At 52.5% G+C, this 25,302-nt stretch overlaps 1 protein-coding gene across 3 annotated transcripts in view; it reads right to left on the reverse strand.

Annotated features, from left to right (window-relative positions):
• The window catches only part of LOC133346145 (lethal(2) giant larvae protein homolog 1-like), a 65,497-nt gene that overhangs the window by 28,343 nt on the left and 11,852 nt on the right, over nt 1-25,302 (reverse strand). For all 3 annotated transcript variants that reach the window (XM_061557604.1, XM_061557596.1, XM_061557586.1), the window contains exons 2-3: nt 22,648-22,779; nt 5,559-5,656 (exon numbers count right to left, since the gene is read on the reverse strand). In XM_061557604.1, the coding sequence (XP_061413588.1) occupies nt 5,559-5,656; nt 22,648-22,728 (179 nt within the window). In that variant the 5' untranslated portion in view covers nt 22,729-22,779. The remainder of the gene's footprint in view (nt 1-5,558; nt 5,657-22,647; nt 22,780-25,302) is intronic.

Raw genomic sequence — 25,302 nt, forward strand, 5'->3', positions numbered from 1 at the left:
GGTAGCCGGGTATCGGGTACCCGGTTGCGACCTCTGCCGCATGCGGTGGCTCTTTAAGGGACCGCTTCGTGACGCGTTATTTATTGAGGACCACCGCCGCCGTGGTCTCGCATTTACCCCATGGCGCATTGCGGCCTCTTGAAATATTTAGGGGTTTTATTTCTTTTGATTGCCGACCCCTGATTATGACTGACAGGGTGAGCCGAGGCCTTGAATTGTCGTGGGGCATCAGTGCATTAGGATTGGCTCTGGGAGGAGCATTGCGTCCGCTCAAACATTTGGACGGATTAAAGAATGACTTTCACACAACCAACATCATCGTCGTGATCAGCCATGGTCAAAGTACCACGTGGATGATTGTCTCCCCAATCCACCACCACTAATCAAGGGCTGTAATTTATTATTATTTCATAGTATTGTCATAATGCGGAAACGCTCGCGCTAAACCAACTGCAACACTTTCTGTAAATCAACGAGAGAGTCATCTTTCCAGCGGCGGGTCCCTCCTCGTTTCACCGGAACGATTGGTCCATAGCATTTGACGAGCGTTCAGAACGACCCTACGGCGAGCGAGAAAGCAAGAGTCAAAACACACGCAACGTTGCGGCAAATGCCCAAACAAGCGCAAGGCGACACTCGTGAAACGTGCAGCGGGCGCCGCGCAGAGAGGCTCAGAGGCACGCGGTGGACATGGCAGACCCAGGGAAGTTGCCAATTTGGCTCTGGCTGGAGACTCCACATTTGACGGGCGGTTGTTATTGAGTCACTTGTCAAAGCAAATGAGAGAATGCGTAGGGGGAGAGGGTGTGGAGCACTGTCCAATAAAAACAGGGACCCCAATTCTAATGTCCCAAAGAATACAAAGATCCCCCGTATAGCCTTAACAGATTGTTGGGGCAAGTGCTGTTAGCGAAAATGATGAGTCCCGCAATCCCCATCACGCCCGGCCGCCTTTGTCTCCCCAGTGGCGATGTTTACACATCGCACCAGGTACTCATTTGAGGCCAAGTCGACCTAGGGGAGGCCCAGGTCCGGCTCAGATAATCGTCACCGGTGTAGCTGCACCCACAGCTCCCGCAGGCTGTCACAAGACACACACGTTCACTCCAATGGTTGAGTTCACCAGCAGCAGCGGTGGCAAGGGCTGCAGGAAGCAACAGAGACACTGACAATCTGGCCATCCGCACGTCACCAACAACCTGTAACCCAAGACACGGTGGGTTGGTGGTGGGGAAAAATAACAAAATAGTCCACGCTGCTGCTGCTGCGTTGACACACATCGTCTGTGCATGGGCCGGCGAAGGGGAGGCATGCTGTGGGATTGTGGGGTGTGTACAGGGCGAGGCACAGGCTGGACCTGATTCTCAACCTAGGGCTGCCACTACTGTACACCACTGTACCCTACTGTACCCCCCCCCCCCTAGAGACGCACGTGGTGTACTGTACAAAAAAATTCCCAAAGATCTCCTCCAAATAGCCATTGGGGCAAGTGCTCTCTGTAAGCGAGCACCTATGAAGGCCGGCACGGCACACGAGGTGGGGGTGGCCAGCAACACCACCCCCGGCCGCCTTTGTCTCCCTAGTGGCAATGTTTACACGCCGCACCAGGTACTCGTTTGAGGCCGAGTCGGCCTAGGGGGAAGCCCCGGGTTCGTAACACAACGATCAAGTGACAAATGTCATTCCTAAAGCGCCTTTCCTACAAGGTATTCAAGGCGCTGAACATCCACAAATGGGCACACGAATCGTTGGCCATGTGGAGAAAACTAAAACATGACAAAAATCTACGCAATATTAAAAAAGGTAATTAAGAGAGGTGGGTGTGGGGGGGGTTAAAGCACCACCGCCCCGCCAACTCCATCGTCTCCGAATCGCGAACAGCACTGAGCAAAGCGTTACGAATAGGCTATCCCCGCCCGCCCGGCCGCCATAGAAACGTGGAATTTCCACCACTGACTTGTGGACCGCAAACAGGAGATGAGAACCACTGCCCCGATGCTCCGTTTGAGCAGGAAATCGCTGCTCGGCGCTTTCTCTGTGAGATTTCGCGTCTCACAGTTTTCGCTGTCGAGTATGCGCAGGTTTGAATTCACTCCACATGCGGCTATGCGGTCGGACATGGCACAACGCTGTGTGTGTTCTGTAGTGTGTGTGTGTACCATGTGTGCCGGGTGTGTGTACTGTGTATATGTACTGTGTGTGTACCGTGTGTGTACCGTGTACTGTGTGTGTACCGTGTGTACTGTGTGTGTACCTTGTGTGCCGTGTGTGTGTACCGTGCGTACTGTGTATATGTACTGTGTGTGTACCGTCTGTGTGCCTTGTGTAAAGTGAATGCGCTAATCAGCAGGCAGCTGTCTCGTGCGGTGCATTGTGGGTTGGATGACCGCTCGCTCCACGCTCCGCAATTTCGCCTTGTGCGACCCCCCCCCCCCCCACCTTATTTTTAGGAACACATCTACTACCCCACTAAGCGAGGGGGAGAGCCGCACATTTACTTGATTAACTTTGCCCGCGTGACGACGAGGAGGTGTTGCGGATGTACAATCCAAGGGGGCCTGCCACCCGTTACAATTCCCTGCGTACACAAGGCACCGTCGCCGGTTCGTAAAGGCCATGGCCCCCACCCCAACCTTCCGGTTCGAACCTGTGCGTACGACAACAACAAATTATAATTATCTTCCCACCATCAACAACGAGCGTGCACAGCACACACAAGCTCGACAGTGGCTTGTCCAGAAACGGTTAAGAAGCTGTTTTTGGGACACGCAAAAAAACACATCGGATATCGAAAGGCCGCGACGAATCGACGCATTTTAATGTAAAGCCAGCGAAACAAAAGACATCAAGTCACCTGCCCACGTGAGTGTCTGGAGACTGCCCCTGACAGACAAGCACGGGGGCACCCCACTAAGAATCGGGGGTAAAAGACCACACACAGACGCAGAGAAAGGTCAATTGCCCTGACTCTGAAACACTCGCTAATCCTGGCCGGGAACAAATGAATTCTCAACCTAAAACTCCGGCGTGCCGTGAGCATGAGCTCGCTCGCTGCCCCAAGGGTGGGCCAGCATAATGAAGATTATCCTCCGGGCTTCAATCAGATAAAGGTCGGAATGGCATCTCGGTCGAGAAGTAGAAGCGCGGGCGAGCGAATGGATTTTCCACGGCGCTTACGAGTTTCTGTTCCTGCGTCGGAGGCGTGTGGTCATTGTCCACCGCGCCATTTTACTTTGTGAACTCGGAGAATATTTGTTTTCTTTTCCAAAACACCTACGGCAAACGGTGGTGACATTTGGGCCACGTGAAGTCATTCGGGATCATAATGACCCTCCATGCAGTACCGCATCATTCATCATAATCATCATCATCGACGCTTAATCCACTGCTGGACGAAGGCCATTGCTGTAAGCTGTTGCCAAGCCCAAGTGACGCAACGCGGACGTGACGCAACGCTCCTTCGCACGAGCCGACTCAGAGCAGGTAACCAAGGGGCACGGCCGGAGTTAGTCAATCGGCACAGGCTGCGTGTGGTGGTGGGGTCAAGTATGGGTACTCCCCACAAAATAGCCCTTCTCTAAAGTGTATCTCTCTCTTTCGAGAGAGGTTTCTCTAGCACAGGGGTCAGGGGCAACCCCAAATAACAAGAGGAGCCATTTTTTTCGAATTCGGTAAAAACAACCACCGCCCCCCCCAATGTTTCAAGAGCCGCAATGCACGAGACAGTCTTTCATGTGAACCGATCATGAGCCTCCCCGATGTCAACCCAGCCTCAAACGAGTACCTGGTGCGGTGTGTAAACATCGCCCCTCTTGAGACAAAAGGCGGTCGGGTGTTGATGTTGGCCACCGCCCCCCTCGTGTGCCGTGCCGGCCTTCGTAAGTGCTCGCAAACAGCACTTGCTCCAACAGTCTGTTACAGGCTACACGGGGGATCTTTTTCTCTTTGTGAGAAATCAGCTTTGTGCCAATAATCCTCGGATAACAACCCTGGGTCTGTCCCGTGCTCTGCTGTCAACAGCGAAACTCGCGCACTTCACGTGACGGCCTCAAAGTGCACCTAGCCTGGCACGCAAGTGCTCTGGTGACGTCACCGCCGCTGAAGTGGCGAATGGCGGCTGTTGTTTTTTTGCTTGTCATATTTGAATGACCTTATTTGACAACGGGCACGGGTTTTTGTAGTCGGTTACTTCCCGGAGCATCTCATGATCCAGAGAATACGGTAAATACCAACAGCAAACACAAAAAAACACCGAATTCCCTTTCAAGGTTACTGCAGTGGCTGTTAACGTAGGGGGGGCAAACATCACCTACTGCTTCCAGTTGACCCCATTTGCCTGCCATAACGAGCTTTACGCTGTGAGCTTACATTAAAACCTCAAGGTGTGGCGTAGTTCAAGCTTCACTGCTGAGAGAGAGCGTTAAAACGAGGCGGTGAGGATTAAAAGATGGTAAGATGGTAGTTGAATTAATACACCGGGGCTTTAAGCTTGCCAGTGGTGAAATAAATGAATGTGATTTCACCAGTTGCATTCCAGACATTGCTTCAATTTCACTTGGAGCCACGCACAACCGGAATGCTATCGAATAGATGGATCCACTCACAATCACTCCTCCAATTCCTGATCACAAGCAAGTCTGATTAAACGAGTCGGCGAATGTTGACAGTAAGCATTAGCGGCCATTGTAAAATGAAGGGTAGCAGCCCCCTGGCCCGTTCCTACGATGATGAAAAAAAATAAACCTCACGTTTGTCAAAAACTGTGGCCTTAAAAGGAAATATAATTATAAAATAGGTGAAGTTTTGGGCAACTTGTCCTCCTTTGGAAACCTGGGCCAGAATCCAGAATTTTTTCGCAAAATCTTCGGGTCACGGGGACAAGCCGTTATGAAACCAACTGGGACTGTCCGGGCCAAGCCAGGAGGACCGGTTTTGGTAGCGTCACCGTTCGGCCCCCATCAGCCACGTTCACACCTCGGCAGACGCTGCTACTCGCCACTAACCTGACCACTCACCCAACCAACCCTTGCAGTCACAATTAGTCCAACCGGGACACGTGTGGGCGATATTCAGCCGACGCTAAATCCGAATGAGCAAATCAACAGGCCTTTGTCGCTCCACTGCTGCATGATGTTATCTATCCCCCCACCACCTCTCCAAGCCGTGTCAGTTACGTTCACAAGTAGCCACGCACTCGCCTCGCCTGCTATACGGGAGGTCGTAGGTTCTATCCCGACCCTGACCCTTGTGCATTTGAAGTTTGCATGTCTCTCCCCCGTGGACGTGTAAATTTTTCTCCAGGTCCTCCGTTTTTTTCCCCCCCTCCGCATTTAGTATCAACTTGCGTTCAGAGTATTTGGCCGCTGTAAAATGTCCACGTGATAAAATAAGCCACTCGGTTGGGGCCTTACCCGGTTAAAATAAAAAAATAAAGTTTTTACTTGACACTCACCCATCGTCGCGACAGCACTTACCGCAAGCACGGCGCGAAGATAAGTGCGGCTCCTCTTTAATCTCGCGCGTCACCGGCGGCGACGCCACGCCGGGAGAAAGGATACATTTTGACGGCGCCGGACTTGGTACCGATGGCCATGAGCCGCAGGTCGGGGTCGTAGGCCAGGGCGCTGGGTTGGTGCGGGAAGCCATGCTCCACTGTCTGCGCGGACAGAAGCGACGGGAGGGCAGAAGCTGAAGCGTCGGTCTCAGCGGCGACGCGAACGGGGGTGGGGGCAACTCCGAAACGTCGGTCAAAGAGGCGGTTGGCTGCTGCGCGAGCGGAGCTAACGGGTCGACGATCGGTACCCCGCTGGACGGAGGTGCGACAGTCGGCCCTGATCCTGTTGCACGTGGCTTATTGCCGTGGTTCCCAACCTTAAGCTTTCGTGGAGGCGTATCCGTATTTTTAATAATAATATAATAACAATAATTTTTACTTGCTGCTCCATCACACCTGGTATTCACTCAAAGAGAGATGATAAATATTCTTGGTTCTTTCGGTAAAGTCACATGACTTTACCGAAAGAACCAAGAATATGGGTCCTTGCAGTCACGAAAACTTCTAATCTAGAAAGAGATGATGAACTCAGAGGTGTGCGGGGGAGGGCCAGCGTCCACGCGGTGGCGAGTCGGCTCCAAATTCCCACCCCCCCCCCCCCCACCAATTTCCGGAATTTTTTGGCGGACGGTGGCATCAAAAGATTACGACTCACATCACACGTTCGAACGGGAAAGCAACTTCTGATGGATAGTCTGCAGCTCAGAGAAAAATCCACACCACCACGGGTAGAGAGAACACGCAAACTCCAAATATACAACAGGCGTCAAGGGTCGGGATCGAATCCATAACCTTCTGTAAACCAATACGCCACTAAGTGATGGTGATGTCACCATGGTGCCTCTGCCAGGCCAGGGGCACTTTCAGGCCACGTGAAGTGTCAAAGGCTCGCCGATAAGAGGTCACGTGACAGACCCAGGTGCCGTGGGTTGACTGACGGAGATGACTGGCAGATGCACCACCTGTGCCCTCTACGGTGCCAACTCGCTGCATTTTAGCCGCCCGGCGCTCCGCTCGTTGTTGCGAGCATCGGTCCTCTGCCCTCCGTTGTTGTTAGGAGGGCGTCTGCCTCCAACTGACCTACAGCGTCCTTCACGAGCCTCCTCCTGTATACCAGTAAGGCGAGTGATGAGCAGGCCACGCCAGCACATTGCTCCTACACGGGGACCGGGTGTTTTTGTGACGGCGGTGTGGAATGAGTCACCTTCATTCGCGTCGTAAGGACGTACGTGCGGGGGGGGGGGGGTGTCCGCGCATGTGCGTGTGTATGCGCGCGTGACACAAGTTTCGTTGGCACGGGACCCAGGCTACCTCTGTTCGCTGTGAAAATGTTCCCCCACCCCCCCCCCCCCCGTTTGGAAAAATACACACACACGGACGTGACCTATTAAGCCTCCCGTATCCATACGGCGTCTCGAATCGTTGAGTGAAATAAATCGGCGGACAATACGCCTCCCTGCACGTGTCCGTCTCCCTCAAGGTAATAATAAAAAAAAGAAAAACAAGACATGTACAATAAAAATTGAGTTACAAGATTTGAGGATACGACAACAGAGTGAGTTAAATAACAGCGTATAAAAAGTGCACCCCATCAGCCACACAGCCCTCTGGGAAGACTTAATTTGAGCAGCGACAAAGCTTTCAAAAAACGCAGGCAAACTCTGGACCGGTTTTCGACCTTGAGTGTCTCATCGGGTAATCAGGATTGCTTAAATCGATGCTGGTGAACTGCCAGACGTTTATAGGCAAAGGACCGCCCCTCCCCTCTTCTCCACTCTGTCATAGCTTGACGAAAAAACTATATAACACGCGACACAAAATCGACGGTTGATGTGCAAGTCGCTGGTCGATGCAGCCGATGGCGAGAGAGACCGCTTTTTATTTGAGCGGCACGCGTAACATTCCACGGGAGGGTCTAAAAACGTTGAATTGAACGCGTGACTAAAAACTACAATGCTGGCTAATCGCCCGGTGAAGCCGGTCGTTGTAATCACCGGCGAAACGTCACGGTACTTGATTTGTAAATGTCGTGGGTTTACTCTCCCAACGCACCGGGCGTGCTGAAGTTGTAACTAATTGACACGTTTTGTTTTACGTGACAAAACCTTAGTAATAGGCCGTGTCGTGTGGTGGCGGGTTTAACGACACATCTTTATTCACGCGATCTACACAAAATTAAACCCTTTATTTTGGAGAACTTTTAAATCTAGTTTGAGCGTTGATGTGTTTTTCAGACGACTGTCCCGTGTAAAATAAAAAGTTATTTAATTTGTTTAAGCTTTCCTATACTTCGCACTCCTATCGTGTTTTTGTATTGTTTGTTGTAACGTTCTTAGCCAGTGCCCCAACTGGACATCTGTGGAAAAAAAGCTTCATAGCTCATCGGATTCCTCCTCCAGCGTCAAAGAAGATTTTTATTCTGGACCCAACAATGTGAAATCTCTGGCCCTGGCCCCAGGGACTGTACAACAAGCCCTGGGGATAAACTCACCAACACCACATTTGGACCCTTGGTTAACAAAGCGGAAGTGCTCACCACACAATCCGTTCAGCGAGATGGAACCGGAGATATTGCTAGCGTAATCACAACATTGTGCGTGTGAAAAAAAACACACACAGACCAGCAAGGGGAAAACGTTATGGCCACGCTTTTAAGACGTCCGTTTGAAGACGTACTCAAGAGACCGGGTGTCGGTAAAGCCATTGAGGAGGTCTAGAGCGAGGTCTGTCACGCTTTTCCAAACATCTTCTTTCGTTTGGCTCGTGCACACAGAGCAACGATGAGAGAATCAGTTGTCATTCAGCCAATCCATTTCTTTGTCTGAGAGTTTGCAATCCACCCACCCAAAAGACAAAGATCTCCCGTGTAGCCTTAACAGACTGTTGGGGCAAGTGCTGTTAGCGAGTAGCGCCTATGAAGGCCGGCACGGCACATGAGGAGGTGGGTGGCCAGCACCACGTCTGGCTGTTTTTGTCTCCCCAGTTATGATGTTTACACATCACAACTCTAGGTACTCATTTGAAGCGGAGTCAACCTCGAGGAGGTCCTGAACCAGTTCAGATAATCGACACTTGTGTTGGTGGCCGTGAGCGGAAATCCAACTCGTAGCGCAGCGTGCTAACCGCTGCACTCCCGCTCCCCAAATGCACACACGCACGCGCACACACACACGCACACACACACAGTGTGTACACCTGGAAATGCGAGCCGTCACCACGCGCTTCATCATCTCACGCAGGGTTTGTTGGGAAGCCCAAACCACTGCACCACCGCTGCCAGCTCTGCCACCAACACTTGATCCATAAGCACTTTGCCCACACACACACAAACGCACCCACCCACCCTTACCCAACCACCCTTCCCTCCCTCACCCGCCCACTAGAAACGATCACCCTGACACACTCGATTCAACGAGTGTGTGGTTAAGGCTTGGGAATTGATATGAATGGATTAATCAATCCATCGGCACACCGCTAACCATCTCTAACATCGTGTCTACTCATGCACTATGCATGTGTGGCCAAACCATAATTGAGCTGCTAATAGACTTAGGGTCAAAACCCAAAATTAATTATCGTTAATATTAAATGAGCCAGTTTAACACGTAGGCTTTCGCGACCAATATTATTCATAATCTGGCGAATTGCCCGATGATGCTGGATGCAATTACCAGCGAAACGTCGTACTCAAATTGTAAATGTTGTGGTTTCACGCTTCAACACACCGGTGGGCTAAAGCAGTGAACTATTTGTCTTTTGTCAACGTGACACTTTTTTACTGATTGGCCGTGTCGGGTGGTGGAGGGAGACGACACATTTATAAATAACGCGATCTAAACCCAAAAACGTTGATTATGATTAATGAGCCAACAGGAATAACACGTTTTCCGCACGAAAGCAATTATCTATAGGAAGTGTCGATTTGTTTGGCTACTGGCCAGCATTTCCGCAAGGCCATTTCAATAGCAGATCTTCATCATCAAGAGTCTAACCACTGCTGGATGGAGGCTTTCCCAACAGCATCACCGTCCGTAGCCGGTCCTGCTACATCACGATGTCGTCTGCAGAGGTTCAGTGACGAAGCGCAGCCATGCAACCGCTTGCCTCACTTCACCGCCGGCAGAAGAGGCACCAGTAGAGGGAGCTCTATGGGGCAGAGTTCGAGAGGTATTTGGTCTACTCTTCCACGTCGACCAGACGTCTTGAAAGACGTGCGAGCTGCCCACCGCGTACAACCCTGCCGATCGACATCACTGTGGTGAACCCGCTGACACTGCTGGGTGGGCAGAGGTGGTGGTGGTGGGGATATTTAAAATGTATGACTAAACTATTTTTTATTTTACTAGGTAAGGCCCCCTGAGCTATATGGTTCATTTTCAGAAGCAACCTGGCCACAAATGATGGCTTAACGAAGTGGTTTATCACGTGGAAATCTATAGCAGCCAAATACTCTATGAACTCACGTTGATTCTAATTGTGGAGGGAAAAACCTGAGGACCCGGAGAAAAATCCTCGTGACCACGGGGAGGAAGAGAGAGAGACGCTCAAACCCGTGGGGTCGGGTTCGACCCCACGACCTCCTGTATACCAGGCGAGGGAGTTAACATCTCCTAGCCACCGCGACGACGCCCCTGTTTAAGAATCTTGCGCCATCGTTTTGAGTCGCCGCTCCGGGGGCTGGAGTCGAAGAGGCGACCCCTGGCTTGCAAGTCGTGGCGCGCCGACCATCACACCCGGGGGGGGGGGGGGGGTGGTGGAGGGAGCGTCCCCCATTCATTGAGAAAACGCTGGAGGGTGGAAAAAAACGAGATCCGCACAACGCATCTGCGTTTGCCCCCAACTTCAACGTGCCGACTGGGAGCGGCGCTTCGGTTTGTCGTCTCCTTCAAGGGTTTTAGCGCTTCGGTTTTGCGTTTCTAAACAAAGCCCGAGGCCCGCACATGCATCATCGGCCCTGCGCGGAAAGGCAGAGAGTGCTTTCCCTTGCGACACGAACAGGAAGGCATCGCGAGGCGTAAATCAAGTGGCATGGGGGGGGGGGGTAGTGGCAAGAATCCCACATGACACAACCACCCACAGGCGCCTCCCGAGTGCTGGAACGCTGCACCCCTCAAGGGCTGTTAACAGAGCTCCGAGTTGAAATCTCAACGCATTCATCAATAGCACTGCCAACCAAAGAGAGTCGCACGGTCTAGGGCTGTGGTCGTCCTTGCAGAAGAGGCCGCTTTTGCCCAACGGACCTTGTGCCCGCCGAGAACAGCTGCCACCGGGGGTGCCCTTTTTAAACGGGTCGGGATGTTAAGCGGTCGGAGACCGACCACGGCATATTTATAGGAGGGCGCTGCATCAAACACAAGCCGTTGAAATTGTTGTCATTATCACACACTTGGAATGAGACGAAAAAATTGGTGGTTCATTTGACGGATCAGAGATGACGCATGAGAACGCGGGCGGCGGCGTGATTCATCACAGGCCTAGCGGTACCTGCGTGTCTTTTTTGTATCAGGCAGCCAAGGGCTGGGCGAGTTAACGCAAAGACAGCCCACGCAATACGATGAGTCACACGAGTCATTGCATTTGGCAGCTACCCATTGCCATAACCACAGGCACACCCAGGGGAGAAGGCCAAAGGTTCAGATGCCCCCCCCCACCTCCTCCATTGCCGCCCCCCTTCCCTACTGTAGCTCCCCCTCCCCCACTGCCCCCCCCCCACCTTCCCCTCCTTTCCCTCCCCTTCTTCTCCCCCCCTCCACACTGCTGCCCCCCACTACCGCCCCCCCCCCACCCTCCACGTCTGCTGCCAACCCCCCCCCCCTCCACAAGACAATCACTGTGCTGACAACCCCACAAAAGGTGGTACTTAATTTATCGACCGTGGAGGGATGATGGGCCGAGTCAACAGCCCCAGCCAGGGTTTGAACTCGCAGACTTCCGATTGCGAGCCGCTCGCTCGCTCTAATCGCCGAGCCGCCCTTCAAAACAGATAAGCATTCGGTCCGCGTGGAAATAATGGGGGTTACGCGAGTAAAACTAAAGTGTCGTGACCTAGGAACGAGCCGCGGTATTTTGAGGACAACACCGCGAGAGCTCCCGAGTCAAGCGAGCTGCTGTGAGCGGTGGGGGCGGAAGAAAAAAATTATCTGCTGTCAGTTGAAAAGGCAAAAATAGCGCCTTTGACATCAGCAGTTATGAGAAGTCTCTGCCACACGCCAAACGGCTTCTGACCACTCCTCCTCCTCCTCCGCCGCTCACCCAATTCCCACGTCGGTTCACCCAGGGCAACCCCCGGTGCATGCGCGCACATCGTGGGCGTACGCAGCATTGCTGGTAGGGGCGACGTCGTCCTGTGGCCCGCGTCCTGACGGGTTTGCTCCCCGTGCAACTGGTTGAACGATCGCCGCTTGCCTTCGAAATTCCACGTCGGAGCAATTAAATTGCATGCTGGATGCAACTTTGTTGCGTGCAACTGAATATCGCAACTCGATTGCGTGCAATTTCCACCACTGGCTCAGGGCTGTAAACAAGAGAGGAGACCCAAGGCATCAATGCTCAATTGAGCAGCGGGATATGACTCTGACCGGAGATCTTTCGCACGAGACAAGGAACAAACCTTGGGCTAGCCACTCATTGTATTCAGTGCAGAGTGGAAGGCGTGGACCCGGGCTGAGGAGTGCCGCGTTGGCGAGATGTTAACTGCCTCACCTGGTATGCAGGAGGTCGTGGGTTCTACCCCGACCCCGACGCCTTTATATTTGTAGTTTGGATGTCTTTCTCCCCGTGGTCGCGTGGATGTTTCTCCGGTTCCTCCGGTTTTCCTTCCACATTTAGAATCAACGCGCGTCGAGAGGATTAGGCTCCTATAAATTTCCATGTCAGAAGCCCCTTCGTTGCGCTATCATTTGTGGTGGCCAGGTCGCTTCTGTAAAAAGAGATCTACAGCTCAGTGGGTCTTACCTGGTAAAATAAAGTTTAGTTTCATTTTTCGATTTAAAGCTTTCGCGACTGCAGGGATTCATCTTCTTGGTTCTTTCGGTAAAGTCACGTAGAAGAGAAATAATAAAATAATACAAATAAAACATAATAAATTAAAATTTTCACGACGTTTCGGCCACAACGCCGGCTGCTTGCGTTGTGGCCAAAACGTCGTGAGAATTGTATTTTATTATGTTTTATTTTTATTATTTTATTAATTCCCTTCTACGTGACTTTACCGAAAGAACCAAGAAGAGTTTAGTTTCAGTTATTAGTTTAAGACTACCGTGGGAATGCAGGCTCAGCCCGCCTTGCCCAATTCTCACATCGGTGCCATCCTACTATTGAGTGGCCGTGGGAGCGCAGTACAACGTCGTACACCTGGGTGTAAATTGCTAATCCAGGGCCCAACGGAAAGGCAATGCCAAAGGTCACTGTGCAGCTCCGCAAGCCACGCAAACTCAAGGCGGGGACGTCCCCTCGTCCTCCTCCTCCTGCTCCTCCCACGGGGTCTGAAACTCGATTACAGCCGGAGAGACGCCCACGCGCACACAAAACTGCGCAAGTCCGCAGCACTGCCCGCGGCAGTCAGTTCGTCATCGAGGGCAAAGGCGCAGCCCTGCAATTGCTCGCTCGCGCCACTGCCAACAGAAGGGCCCCTCTAAAGTTTCGGTCTGCTCATGCACGCTGAGCAGACGTGCTGGAAGAAGCGCGAGGAGTGCCCACACTTGACCCTACCGCCACCAACACACGCGATCTGCCGATCATAGACGTAATAATGTAACCCCTGCCGGGTGGACTTGAGAAACCGGCACCATTGTTTAGGCTCGTCCATTTCTGTGCACCGGCTGGGTGGACGGCGGAGGATGTCCGGGCTTGCTGCCTCCTGGGGGGTATGGAGGAATTTCCTCTCGACGTCGTGACCCAACGGCAACAATAGGGAGGGGGGGACCGGGGCCGTCGTGTAGCCCCGGGGGGGGGGGGGGGGGTCTCTTCAACGCCTCCGTTAGGGCGACGTGCCGTCTCCGTGCCCCCCCGTGCAGTTTGATTAAGACGCGGGCCGACAGCGAGGCTGTCTCACGTGGGATGGAGCCAACGCCTGTCAGGTCCCGTGGGTCAAGGAGGGGGACGGGGACCAGGGGGTCATGGGGTCTCGCGGGGGGGTGTGGGGTCAGGCGCACACTCCAAGAACGGTTCGGACGTCGCTCGTCCCTCGCCGCGGCCGCTAACCGTGGCCGGGAATTGAACTCAGGCGGTCGGTGTTCATTATCGCAGGGAGCTAATCGCCGCACCGCTGCGCTCTGCCCGCACCACTCAATTCTCGTTTATCGCGTTGCTTACTCTTCCTATTCTGTGCCGGAGAGGTGGTGTGGTGTCAGCACATCTGCGGATGTGCACACAAGTGCCGTTTGTGCCCCAGGACACAAGGCAATGTCAATGTTTATATTGTACCCTGTGTACACAGCTCTACAGTGAGGGCTACGTAGTGGAACACATCACGATCATTATTTTGTGCGATGCCGCCGCTTCCACGTTGGCAGTGGTTGCACGAGTGCCGACGATGAAAAGGAACTCAACGACACAAGGGAGGGGGAATTCGAGGCTAGATGGTACCCCCCCCCTCCACCTCCTCGTACAACACCCAAAATAAGTTCGCAGCGTGGAGGGGTCGCGAGACAGGGACCGCTGATGAGGGGTATACCCACCGCGGATCAGACGGGAGTCGAAATCGGAGGGGTGGAAATAAAAACAATGCTCATTCTGGCCGCCTCTTATCTGAATCTTCTTGGTTCTTTCGGTAAAGTCACGTAGAAGGGAAATAATAAAATAATAAAAATAAAACATAATAAAATAATTCTCACGACGTTTCGGCCACAACGCAAGCAGCCGTCCTCAGGTGAAGAACAGGTCTGTCGGGAAGACAGCGTCTGAATGAAACACCTCCAGGCTTGGAGCGTATATTTAAGCTGGGTTGGAGGGGGAAGAGCGCCTTGACAAAATAATTTGCATATCAAAAGGAATTTAGCATATTTATGGGAAATGCAGATATGGGATTAGTACTACTTGTGAATATTAAAGAGATCTTTCTAGCGCCTTTACCAAGGTGCTGTAGGAGCAATTATAAAATTGTCCGTAACGTGACCATTATTTGAAATAAAGAATTGGGTTATTGTACGTGGTGTAGTTTTGATGCAATTAAGCAATTTGGATTGATAAAGAGGGGCGCGGGATAGGCCTGGTCGTAGTTGGGGGAGGGGGGGGGGGGCTGAAAGGTAATCAGCCAAACATTGCATTTATTTTCTTTTTGTCAGCTGTGTTTGGGTTATATTTCTCTCTCTCCCCTTCAAGAAAAAGTCACCCTTTTCCCCTTTCGCGAGCCCATTCCCCCTCCTTTTATAATCCCCCCCTGCTTTTTTTCTCACAACCGGTTTGGTTTCCGCTGACTTGGCGTGCGTTCACCCGCGTCACAGCGCGATGGACCGGGCCCCGCACACTGCCTCGATGAAACGAAAAAGGAACCAAACTAAATTTCGTGAAGAACGTCGCGCCGGCGAGAGAACCCGCGGCCGCTTCGGCTCGGCGGCAAATGAAGCCCAAATGGCGAGAACGTCAACACAGCAGAGAATGAGGGGACAGGGGTCCCCCCGAGGGATACTGCAGGATGAACAAAGCGGAGGCGTTTCACGGTTGCAACCGAAACGCGCGTGAATAGGAGAGAGAAAACTCGGTGCAAGTGCGATGTGAAAAGTTAGGTACAGGTGCAAGCAAGATCTACATTTTGATTTAAAGCTTTCTTGACTGCAGGGATTCATATTCTTGGTTCTTTCGGTAAAGTCACGTAGAAGGGAAATAATAGAAAAATAAAAATATCAAACATTTTACTTTATTATTTCCCTTCTACGTGACTTTACCGAAAGAACCAAGAATATAAGATCTACATTGTAGTCTCACAGTGACAAAGACCCCCTCTCGTATCGCCTTAACAGACTGTTGGGGCAAGTGCTGTAAAGCGAGTAGCGCCTACGAAGGCCGGCACGGCACACGAGGGGTGGGTGGCCAGCACCACACCCAACCGCGGCGATGTTTTTACACACCGGTACGAGATACTCATTTGAGGCCGAGTCGACCTAAGGGAGGCCCTGCATTGGTTCAGATAACCACCACTGGTGTTGGCCGTGAGCGAGAATCGAACTCGGTTCGCTGGGTTCGTAGCGCAGTGAGCTAACTGATACACTACCGCTCCAGTGACACACACACAAGCGCGCAAATCTAAAAAGACAATGACAAACGTGTGGGCGCAAGGGGCGCCGACAAGAAGGGCAAAGCCACCAACTTCGCAAGTGCTGACAGCATGAGCTCATTTAGCTCTTCGTCACGCATGCAGACACACAACGCGCACAAAGATCAAAGACAAATATCACGTGTAGCCTTAAACACTGTTGGGGCAAATTCTGTTAGCGAGTAACACCTACGACGGCCGGAACACGAGGGGGTGGGTGGCCCACGCCCGACCGCCTTTGGCAATGTTTTTACACATCGCACCAGGTACACATTTTGAGGCCGAGTCGACCTAGGGGAGGCCCAGGACCGGTTAAAGTTAATCGTCACTGGTGTTGGCCGTGAGCAGGAATCGTAACGCAGAGTGCTAACCACTGCACTACCGCTCCCCAAATGCACACACGCACGCCCGCGCACACACTCACACCCCATGTGTACACCTGGAAATAAGAGCCGTCACCCCACGCCTGTTGATTTAACGGCAAATAACAAACGAGCGACGCAAACTGCAATTTGGTTAAGCGTTCCCCCTCCTCCCACGTTCCGCCGTCCATTAGGATGGACCTTCCCGCAGCGGCCTGCAGCGAAACCCAGTTCTCCCGAAGCGTCTGCGCTCTTGAGCAGCGGGGGCCCCCCCGTGCCTATTTTTACTGGCGCTATCTTGCCCCGAAAGCGTTACGCTACGCGGAGCCACGCAGCCCCTAGTTTCACGGGACAAATTACGTGGTGGCGCTTGGCAGTGGCGCGCGCACAAGCACGCTTAACTGCGACGAAAATAAACCTCGCATTCGTCAACAATACCGTAGCTTTAAAAGGAATTTTTTTTTATAGGCGGTGTAAATGTAAAAGTGTCGTGCACCCCACCTCTACTCGGACACTGCCAACGAGTAAACTTTGTTGCGTGTTAAATGACAGGTGACGTTTCCGGCAATGACCCTTCTTCATAGCACACACACGCGTGCCACGTGCCACATACGTGTGCCACGGCTGTCCTGCGAACGCCTGGGAATTTCCCAGCAAGAGCGAGAGTACGTCGCCAGAGAAAGGGAGGTCTGGACTGCCCTACTCAACACGCTGCCGCCGTGACCCTCGCCAAGACGCGCGGACTGAGAAACGTTTGTACGGTTGAAATCACGCATGGCTGAAAAACGGATTCCTTCCGAACCCAGGATATCAGTTGCTCCGGCTATGCGCTGTGACCACAGGTACCAACACCTGGCCACCTTAAAATCCGGTTTGTGAAGTGAGCGTGGTCGGATAAGTGAAAGTGGTCAGATAAGTGAACGTGGTCGGACACTGGAAAAGTCTAAAACATTTTTTAAAGAGTTTACAAATTGGTGCCTAAAGCCAAACACTTCCAAGAGCATCGTCTCCATCTTCCACCTGAACAACAGGCAAGTCACGAAAACATTAAATGTCAACTTCTTAGGAACACCGCTAACTCACGACCAGCACCCTCGGTACCGAGGTGTGACCATAGACCGGGCGCTTAACTCCCGGCACCAACACCTCGAACAAGCCAAAATTTATAACAAAAGCACGAGTGGACGCTATCCAGGAACCAAGCGGGGGAAGCGACACTGGACCGCACGTTGAAAACATCAACGCAGACCTTGGTCCGCTCTACAGCGGAGTCCTACTGTGCTCCAGTGTGGAGTTCCAAGCCCTTGCACAAACCTCGTCGACGTTCAAATCAACACCGCACTTCGTATCGTCAGCGGCACCCTTCAAAGTCCACTTCCAGTCCCCGTGGCTTCGCGTGCTGGCGAACGTCGGCTCCAGCCAACATCCGACGAAGATCGTGGAAAACTTTGCCCTGCCGCTCCACCAAGACATAAAGGAACCCCCCTCCCATCCCACGCCCGAGGCTTAAATCCAGGAAGCCCTTCTGGATACGCGCCTCTACCGCTGTGGCAACTAAACAAAAGACACCGGCCACTCGACGGTTTGAAGGGTGGTGGGGGCGGCTACAAATGTGGAAAACAAAAACGTGGTTGAGGACCGCGCCGTGAAAGTGCCGCGATTCTCTCTCGCTCTCTTACGATGGCTGTGGACCAGCACGGGAGATGTGCGTGCACGTTGTTCCACAAGTGGAAAAAAAAATATTCATCAATCTGCAAGTGTGGTGAAGCCCAAAGCATCAAAGACATCAACGACGAGCGAGCCAGCCACGCACGTCCTGGCGGTATCGCTGCAATCCGTACAGCGTCGCTGCAATCCGTACAGCGTCTACTGCCGCCTTGGATTGGTTGAAGGACCTTAACGTTCAACTGTGACATCATCTATACAAACTGTTGCTTAGATGCCACTTAAAGAATGCCGGATAAGTGCGCATAGTCGGATAAGTGAACGTGTTCGGATAAATGCGCAATGTCGGATAACTTAACAGGGTCAGATAACTGAGTAAGGTCGGATAAGTGAACAGCGTCAAGGCAATCCGCTATTAACGACCGCACCATCTGATCGTAGCCCTCCCATGTGTTTACGGGTTGTACAGTGCATCATTGGTACGATGGCCGACGTTTCGCTCCCATTGCCCATTCGTGTGCACAAGGAGGAGGAGGAGGTGGGGACCACAGAGATGACACCACTGGTGCGTGGGATGCCGTGTCGTATGCGTCTCCGATGGCGTTTTGCGGGTTGTGCCCGAACACGTTTATGTGTCTTTGACGTTTGTGTGTTATGTGGCGAGCGGTGGCAGTGATCGGCGCGCTGCGCTACTGCGAACCTGACGGTCCGCATTCGATTCTCGCTCACGGCCAACATCTGAAATGATCCTGGGCTTCTCAGAGGTCTACTCATTCAGACGCTGTCTCCCCGAAAGACCTGGTCTTCACCCGAGGACGGCTGCTTGCGTTGTGGCCGAAACGTCGTGAGAATTATTTTATTATGTTTTATTTTTTTATTTTATTATTTCCCTTCTACGTGAATTTACCGAAAGAACCAAGAAGATAAATCCCTGCAGTCACGAAAGCTTTAAATCGAAATTTAGGTCTACTCAGCTTTAAATGATCACACCCGGTGGTGTGCGTAAACAAAGAGACACAGCCCAAGCGGTTTAACCACCACCCTGTAAGAGGACACACATGTGCTTGCATGTGCTTGCATGTGCTTGCATGTGCTTGCATGTGCTTGTGGGGAGCGGTGGCCCAGCAGTTAGCGCACTGCTCCGCAAACCCGGCGACCCGAGTTCAATTCCCGCTCACGGCCACCGCCAGAGAAGATTATCCAAACCGGTTCTGGGCCTCACCGAGGTCAACTTGGCCTAAAATGAGTACCTGGTGCGGTGTGTAAACATCGCCACTGGGGGATACAAAGGCGCCCAGGCGTGATGCTGGCCACCCACCCCCCTCGTGTGCCGTGCCGGCCTTCATAAAGGTGCTACTTGCGAGCAGAAATTGTGTGTCAAAGGCAATATATTGCAATAATTACATTTAAATAGCGCTTTTCATCAAGGATCTCAAAGCGCTGTACAAGACAGCAGCAGCAGCATCAGACATTCAGCATTAAAAATAATTATATTATAACCCATTTACTAAACGACCTAAAAGTTTAACAAGCGGAAACGTATAAATGGGTTTTAAGACTCCTTTTAAAAACATGTCCACAGACTCAGAGATTCCTGATATCGTGTGGGAGAGATTTTGGGGGGGGGGGGGGAACTTTGAGCGTTACGTGCGCGCATTCATCGGTCCCTGAAGAGGCTCCCAAGCAGGAGGCCGTGCCGAACGACACAGAGCGGCACAGAACCGCCCCGAAAGCACATTGGGGGAGGCCACACAAGCACACAAGGGGAGGCCCGCAAAGCCACGCGGTAACTCTATCTGCGCGTGCCCCTCACTCAACGTGTTCGCCACGCAGGACGATACGGGAGAGACACGAATGTGCCGATCGAGTTTCAGCGATGGGGAAAAGGGGGCCCCGTCGATAAGCTCGAGGTTTGCCCCGAGAACATTTTGTAACGTTTCAACAAGCGCCGGGCATCCTTGGGATTCACTCAGGATGTTGGCAGTCAGAGGAAAGCCGAGAGAGGTTACACGCGCACAAAACAACGACTGCCATTCGCCACCAAGGTGGCGCTGACGTCACCACGGCGCTTGCGCCAGGCTATGCGCACGCTAAGGCCACGTGAAGTGTCGAACGCCCGCTGGCAGGAGGTCACGGGACAGACCCAGGTGCCATGGGTTGCCTGACGTGCACACGCACGCACATATACGGAGTGGCAGCCGAGCTCAGCGGTAACACTCGTGCCTCCCGGCAAGATCGTCATGTTCTCCTCCTGTTTGGGATGGGTTTCCTACTGGGTTCTCCGGTTTCCAACCAGAGATAAATAAATAAACAAATACAGTGTCATTGACAACCCTAACCCAAAACAAATTCAAATGGTGAAAGATAACCTACAAATGACTCAATTGGGATTACAGGTAACAACACAGCCCTCCCCCCCATCTACTGTGAAAACGGAGCAGGGCCTCCCTCCACCCCACGTACAAAAACAATTCTTGAGACCCAGTGAGGTTTTCATCTTTTTCAGGGGTGGCAGCCAAGTGCAGGAACCCGCTTGCTCCACCAGTGCACGTGGTTGTGTTGGGGTAGCTGAGTGGAGCAGTCCACTCGCTCCACCAGAGTACGTGTGGTTGTGTTGGGGTAGCTGAGTGGAGCAGTCTGCTTGCTCCACCAGAGTACGTGTGGCTTTGTTGGGGTAGCTGAGTGGAGCAGTCTGCTTGCTCCACCAGAGTACGTGTGGCTGTATTGGGGTAGCTGAGTGGAGTAGTTCACTTGCTCCACCAGCACAAGCGCATTATATTTGGCAGTCATCAGTGACATCGTTTGCACATCCTCTGCTAAACAATTGTAATGAACCAGTAACGAATGACAGGTGCAGTGCTGGTCAATAGGGTCTTGACGCATAAGGGTCGGTCGTCGTTCCAACGATACGGACTCTTTAATCGAACGCGGTCGATCCACTGCTGGATGACGGGCCTGCTCGAGCTGCCGCGACACCTCTCTCACGATCCCTCCGGCGATACGCCGCACGTTAGAGCAATGACACGGAGAGGTGGGGGGGTGGTGTGTTTCTTTGGTTTCTTTTGTTTTCGTGAGACTGCGTTGGCAGCGGCGCACGAGCACGATGAACACCGCACCTCTTCGGCCTCTGCGTGCTGTGAAGATGGGACACGTTGCCCCAAAACGTTGCCCACTGTGGAATTCGTTTTTTCTTAAACCGGTGTTATTGACGAGCGCATCGATTTAATTTGTTAATTACGCGCCACTGCCAACGCAGCATCATCTTCAAATGATTGATCCGCGATTAAGCCCAGTATTTTGAGGACAAATGAGAATGTTTTACCCTTTCTGGCAGTAAAACGGGAGGTGTTAAGATTTTCCTACACCAAACAGAAACCTTTTGAAAGGAATCAAGTCTGCATTGACCACACGTACTTGTGGTGAACATACATACAAAGAAACATGCTCTGATAATATATGCATTGTCTTTGAAACTCATAGGCCTGCACCAGAGACAGCCTTCATTATGGCCTTGTTTCACCGGTGTAAGACCAGGGAACGCCAAAAGTTGAACGGCACGCACGACGTACTTCAACCACAAGTAGACGACGTCACGGGACTCTTTAAACTTTCACCGTGAAGCAGACGGTACGCTGCCTTTTGATGGCTACTGCACACACGCGCGGTAATAACCAGGGCGGCCGCTGGACCCGAACCGCTAGCCTCTACAGCGAGCGGCGGACGTGCTACCGGCGAGGACGCATCACCACCCGGCGGTGCAACGGCGCTTTGCAACAGTTGATCCGGAGGCTCGCAATATATGGAGGGCAAAAACAAAGATCCCCCGTATAGCCTTAACCGTTGGGGAAAGTGCTGTTAGGGAGCACCCATGGAGTTTGACACAGCACACAAGGAGGTGGGTGGCCAGCATCACGCCCGGCCACCTTTTTCTCGCTCGTGGCGATGTTTACACACCGCACCAGGTACTCATTTGAGGTTGAGTCGACCTAGGGGAGGCCCCGGAAACAGCTCAGATATTCGTCAACAATGTTGGCCGTGAGCAGAAATCGAACTCAGGTCGCACGGGCTCGTAGCGCCAGCGCGCTATGCCGTCACACGGAGGGGCAGCTCCCTCCATCACAGACACCTTCACGGACGACTGCGTTCACTTACGCGGCGGCAGCCATTGAACCGTCAACGTAAAACCGTTACCGGCCCCATTTCCCTCCCCCCCCTCGACACACACGTAGAGGTGGCACCGTCCTTACACCAAGGTGTCACACCCCAGAGAGGCACGTTACTCAATTAGGATTACAGACACAGCCACGTCAACCACCGCCAACCAGCGCCCCCACCCCCCCTCCACTACTAGGCCGGTGCTTTGTCACCTTGTGGCGCACAGGGACAGCCGACGAACGGGCGGCGGCTGTCCTTCGAAATGTTCGGGACGAGATGAGATGGGCGCTTCCTACCATGAACAAATCCTAATCGTGATATTCCTTTTTATTCGCGAGCGCGGTTAATCCGCAACACGGACGGTTGATAAGGTTACCGGATTGCTCCGGCAGATGGCCACCGTGCATGCCAGGTTGTGGTAGGCGGGCTGCGAGGGAAAACTGCTACGTGGTGGTAGTGGTGGTCAGCAGAGGGCACGACAGGTATTTTTTTGTCGATTGCGACAAAACGCGAGAACGGTACAATACGCCAGGGGGGGGAACAGAAAACCCGCAAAAATTTTAATTCGGCGCGATGGGGGGCACGACCCAGAGTTCACGGCGACGACCGAATCGCGGGCGGCGGCGGTGGGGGGGGGCCCACGGCCACGCCGTCGTTACCTTGTTGAAGGCAAAGAGTTCCTGCTTCAACTTCTCACGATGGGGGTCGTGACCCGGCCGCTTGAGCTTCAGTCGCATCATTGTGACGGGGATCGCTGGCGGGCAGCTCCTCACCACTCCTCCCGGGAAAACCTGCGGCGGACAAAGCACATGCTGGAGCGCTGCTCAAAGACCACCGACGCGCTAAAACGGTTACGCCATCGCAGCCCCCGCTCGCCGAATGGAGAGTCGCATCTGCAAAATTCTAAAACCATGAACCTGGACGATGGTTCCTTCCCCTTCACTCCCACTGTTCAATACACTCTTTAGTTACTTACCCTGTTAGAACAAAATGCACAGCTTACTCCCACCTGTACACTAATTTTGCTCTGGCACCTCACGTTCCCACACATTTGCACTGTGTCTTTCGATTCGCATGTGTTTAATGTCATTGTTCGAATTGAATACTTGCAATTAAGGAGACCTATCAAAGTGTCTCGTATAATCAATGAAGAGACGTAGGCGTGCAATTAAATGTATAATTATTTTTATTATCTCGTGAATTCATTGGTCGGTTGTGTAGAAGCCCCATGAACTTGTTAGGAGAAGCAAACCACATGGACCATCTTTTGAGATGCCCTGCAGAAGCACAATGGCACTACGTCAAGATCCGGCAATGCCAACAACAGAAACAGTGAACTGTGCAGAATATTGTGAAAAAAACATAGGTTGGACAGGAGACGCGACACAGAAGATTGTTGCATTCACATGCAAATTGAGAAATGTTTTAATTAACTGCGAGTTTGTGCAAGGCACTGTGGGGAAAGTGTAGCCATTATATTAAATTACCCAGGATCCTGGAGGCTCCCCGTCGCTTCGACGGATGAGTGTTCAAACTGCCGTGAGCTTAAATTTCGATTTAAAGCTTTCGTGACTGCAGGGATTCATCTTCTTGGTTCTTTCGGTAAAGTCACGTAGAATGGAAATAATAAAATAATACAAATTTAACATAATAAAATAATTCTCACGACGTTTCGGCCACAACGCAAGCAGCCGTCCTCAGGTGGAGAACAGGTCTGTCGGGAAGACAGCGTCTGAATTCAGACTGTCTCCTCGACAGACCTGTTCTCCACCTGAGGACGGCTGCTTGCGTTGTGGCCGAAACGTCGTGAGAATTATTTTATTATGTTGAATGTTTATTATTTTATTATTTCCATTCTACGTGACTTTACCGAAAGAACCAAGATGATGAATACCGTGAGCTTCTATTCTGGTGTTTGTGTCTTCTCGCACGTTGACACGAGGAGTCCGTGCGCGCGTCTGGCCAGTGCGACCAGTGCCCCCAAGGTCGAGCGTCTATGTCGCGTGCCCTTTAACGCCACCAGCCTTCGGGGGCCCCGTGTGCTTGTGTCCCCAAGATGGTTTGGGGCCCAGGTCGGGCTGCAGGGCATCATCCCGCTAAGTCATACAATGAATATACAAGAGCCCCCCCCCCCCACCCTTTGCTCAAGAGACCGATGTCAGAAAACGAGAGCAGTACAGTGTGACAAGGCTTGGACCAAATTCCCCCGACCAAAGTTGCAGGGCACGGATTATTTTTGCACAGCGGTGCCCTTATAATTTACGTACATGCTCACAGCGTGAGCTCTCAGCTTTTATGGACCTTCAGTGCGTTTGCGTGTTTTTTTTTGTTACACTTTCTAACTTAAGGCATTTATTTGTTATCTCTGTCAGTCCGCCTGTAAGGTTGAATGGGGGGTGGTGGATGGTGGTAGAGGGAAGGAGGGGGGGGAACGGGACAGGGGGGCGGCACTGTAACGCACGGTGAAGATTGCGTCAAATATCAGCGAAGCCGCAGTAAAAGGTTGCGTTGCTATTCGGGGGACTCCTCGCCCTAGAAAGAAAACTGGACACGCAATGACCCAAAGGGTTTTATGCGTTAACTCTGGAGGGGGGGGGGGGGGGAGGTCACTCCAACGCTCGTAAACCACACGATCCAATACGAGTGAAACTTTAGAGCGGCGCTGCGTCGCTGCGAGGGACTCGCCCCTGGAGAAAAGCGGCCACGTTTGAGCGAAGCGCTGCAGCCCGACGCTTGGGAGAGACACAAACGAGAGCACGAAGGACGATTTGCGGACATTCAAAACGCGTTTTGATCCACTCGAGCTTACCGTTGGGGAGTATGCAAACGCGTTTCGTTGGAAAGCGTGCATTATCCTCCTTCCTAACTTTAGTAAACTATATCGATGTATAAACACACACGCATTCGTTTCTATAAAACTGGCATCGTATTCCCAAACGCCGTCCATCACGATGTGTACGTAAATCATTCTGCAGCTGACGGAATCACGTCGGTCAAACAAATCTGGGATTTCCGGAAAATGCAGTCGAGATTTTTTTCGACCGCAAACAACCGAGCGAGCGAGTGAGCCTGGGGGGCGGGGGGGGCAGGCGTGGGGGGGGGGGGGGCAGGCGTGGTGGGGGGGGCGGCGGCTCCAGCTCCACAAAAGCCGACGACCGACTTGTACGGTGGTAGTTTTGTCGGTGCACTGTACGCGGATTGGGCGCGCTCCACGCGCGACGGTTACATCACACGCGTCGATTCACCGCGGTGAGTCGGCGAGGACGAAGATAATCCGAGGAAGATGAGGAGTTCAACGTTTGAGCCACCGGTTG

This window comes from Lethenteron reissneri, chromosome 3 (assembly GCF_015708825.2).
Source record: "Lethenteron reissneri isolate LAM-NWPU_2019-01 chromosome 3, ASM1570882v1, whole genome shotgun sequence".
NCBI lineage: Eukaryota > Metazoa > Chordata > Hyperoartia > Petromyzontiformes > Petromyzontidae > Lethenteron > Lethenteron reissneri.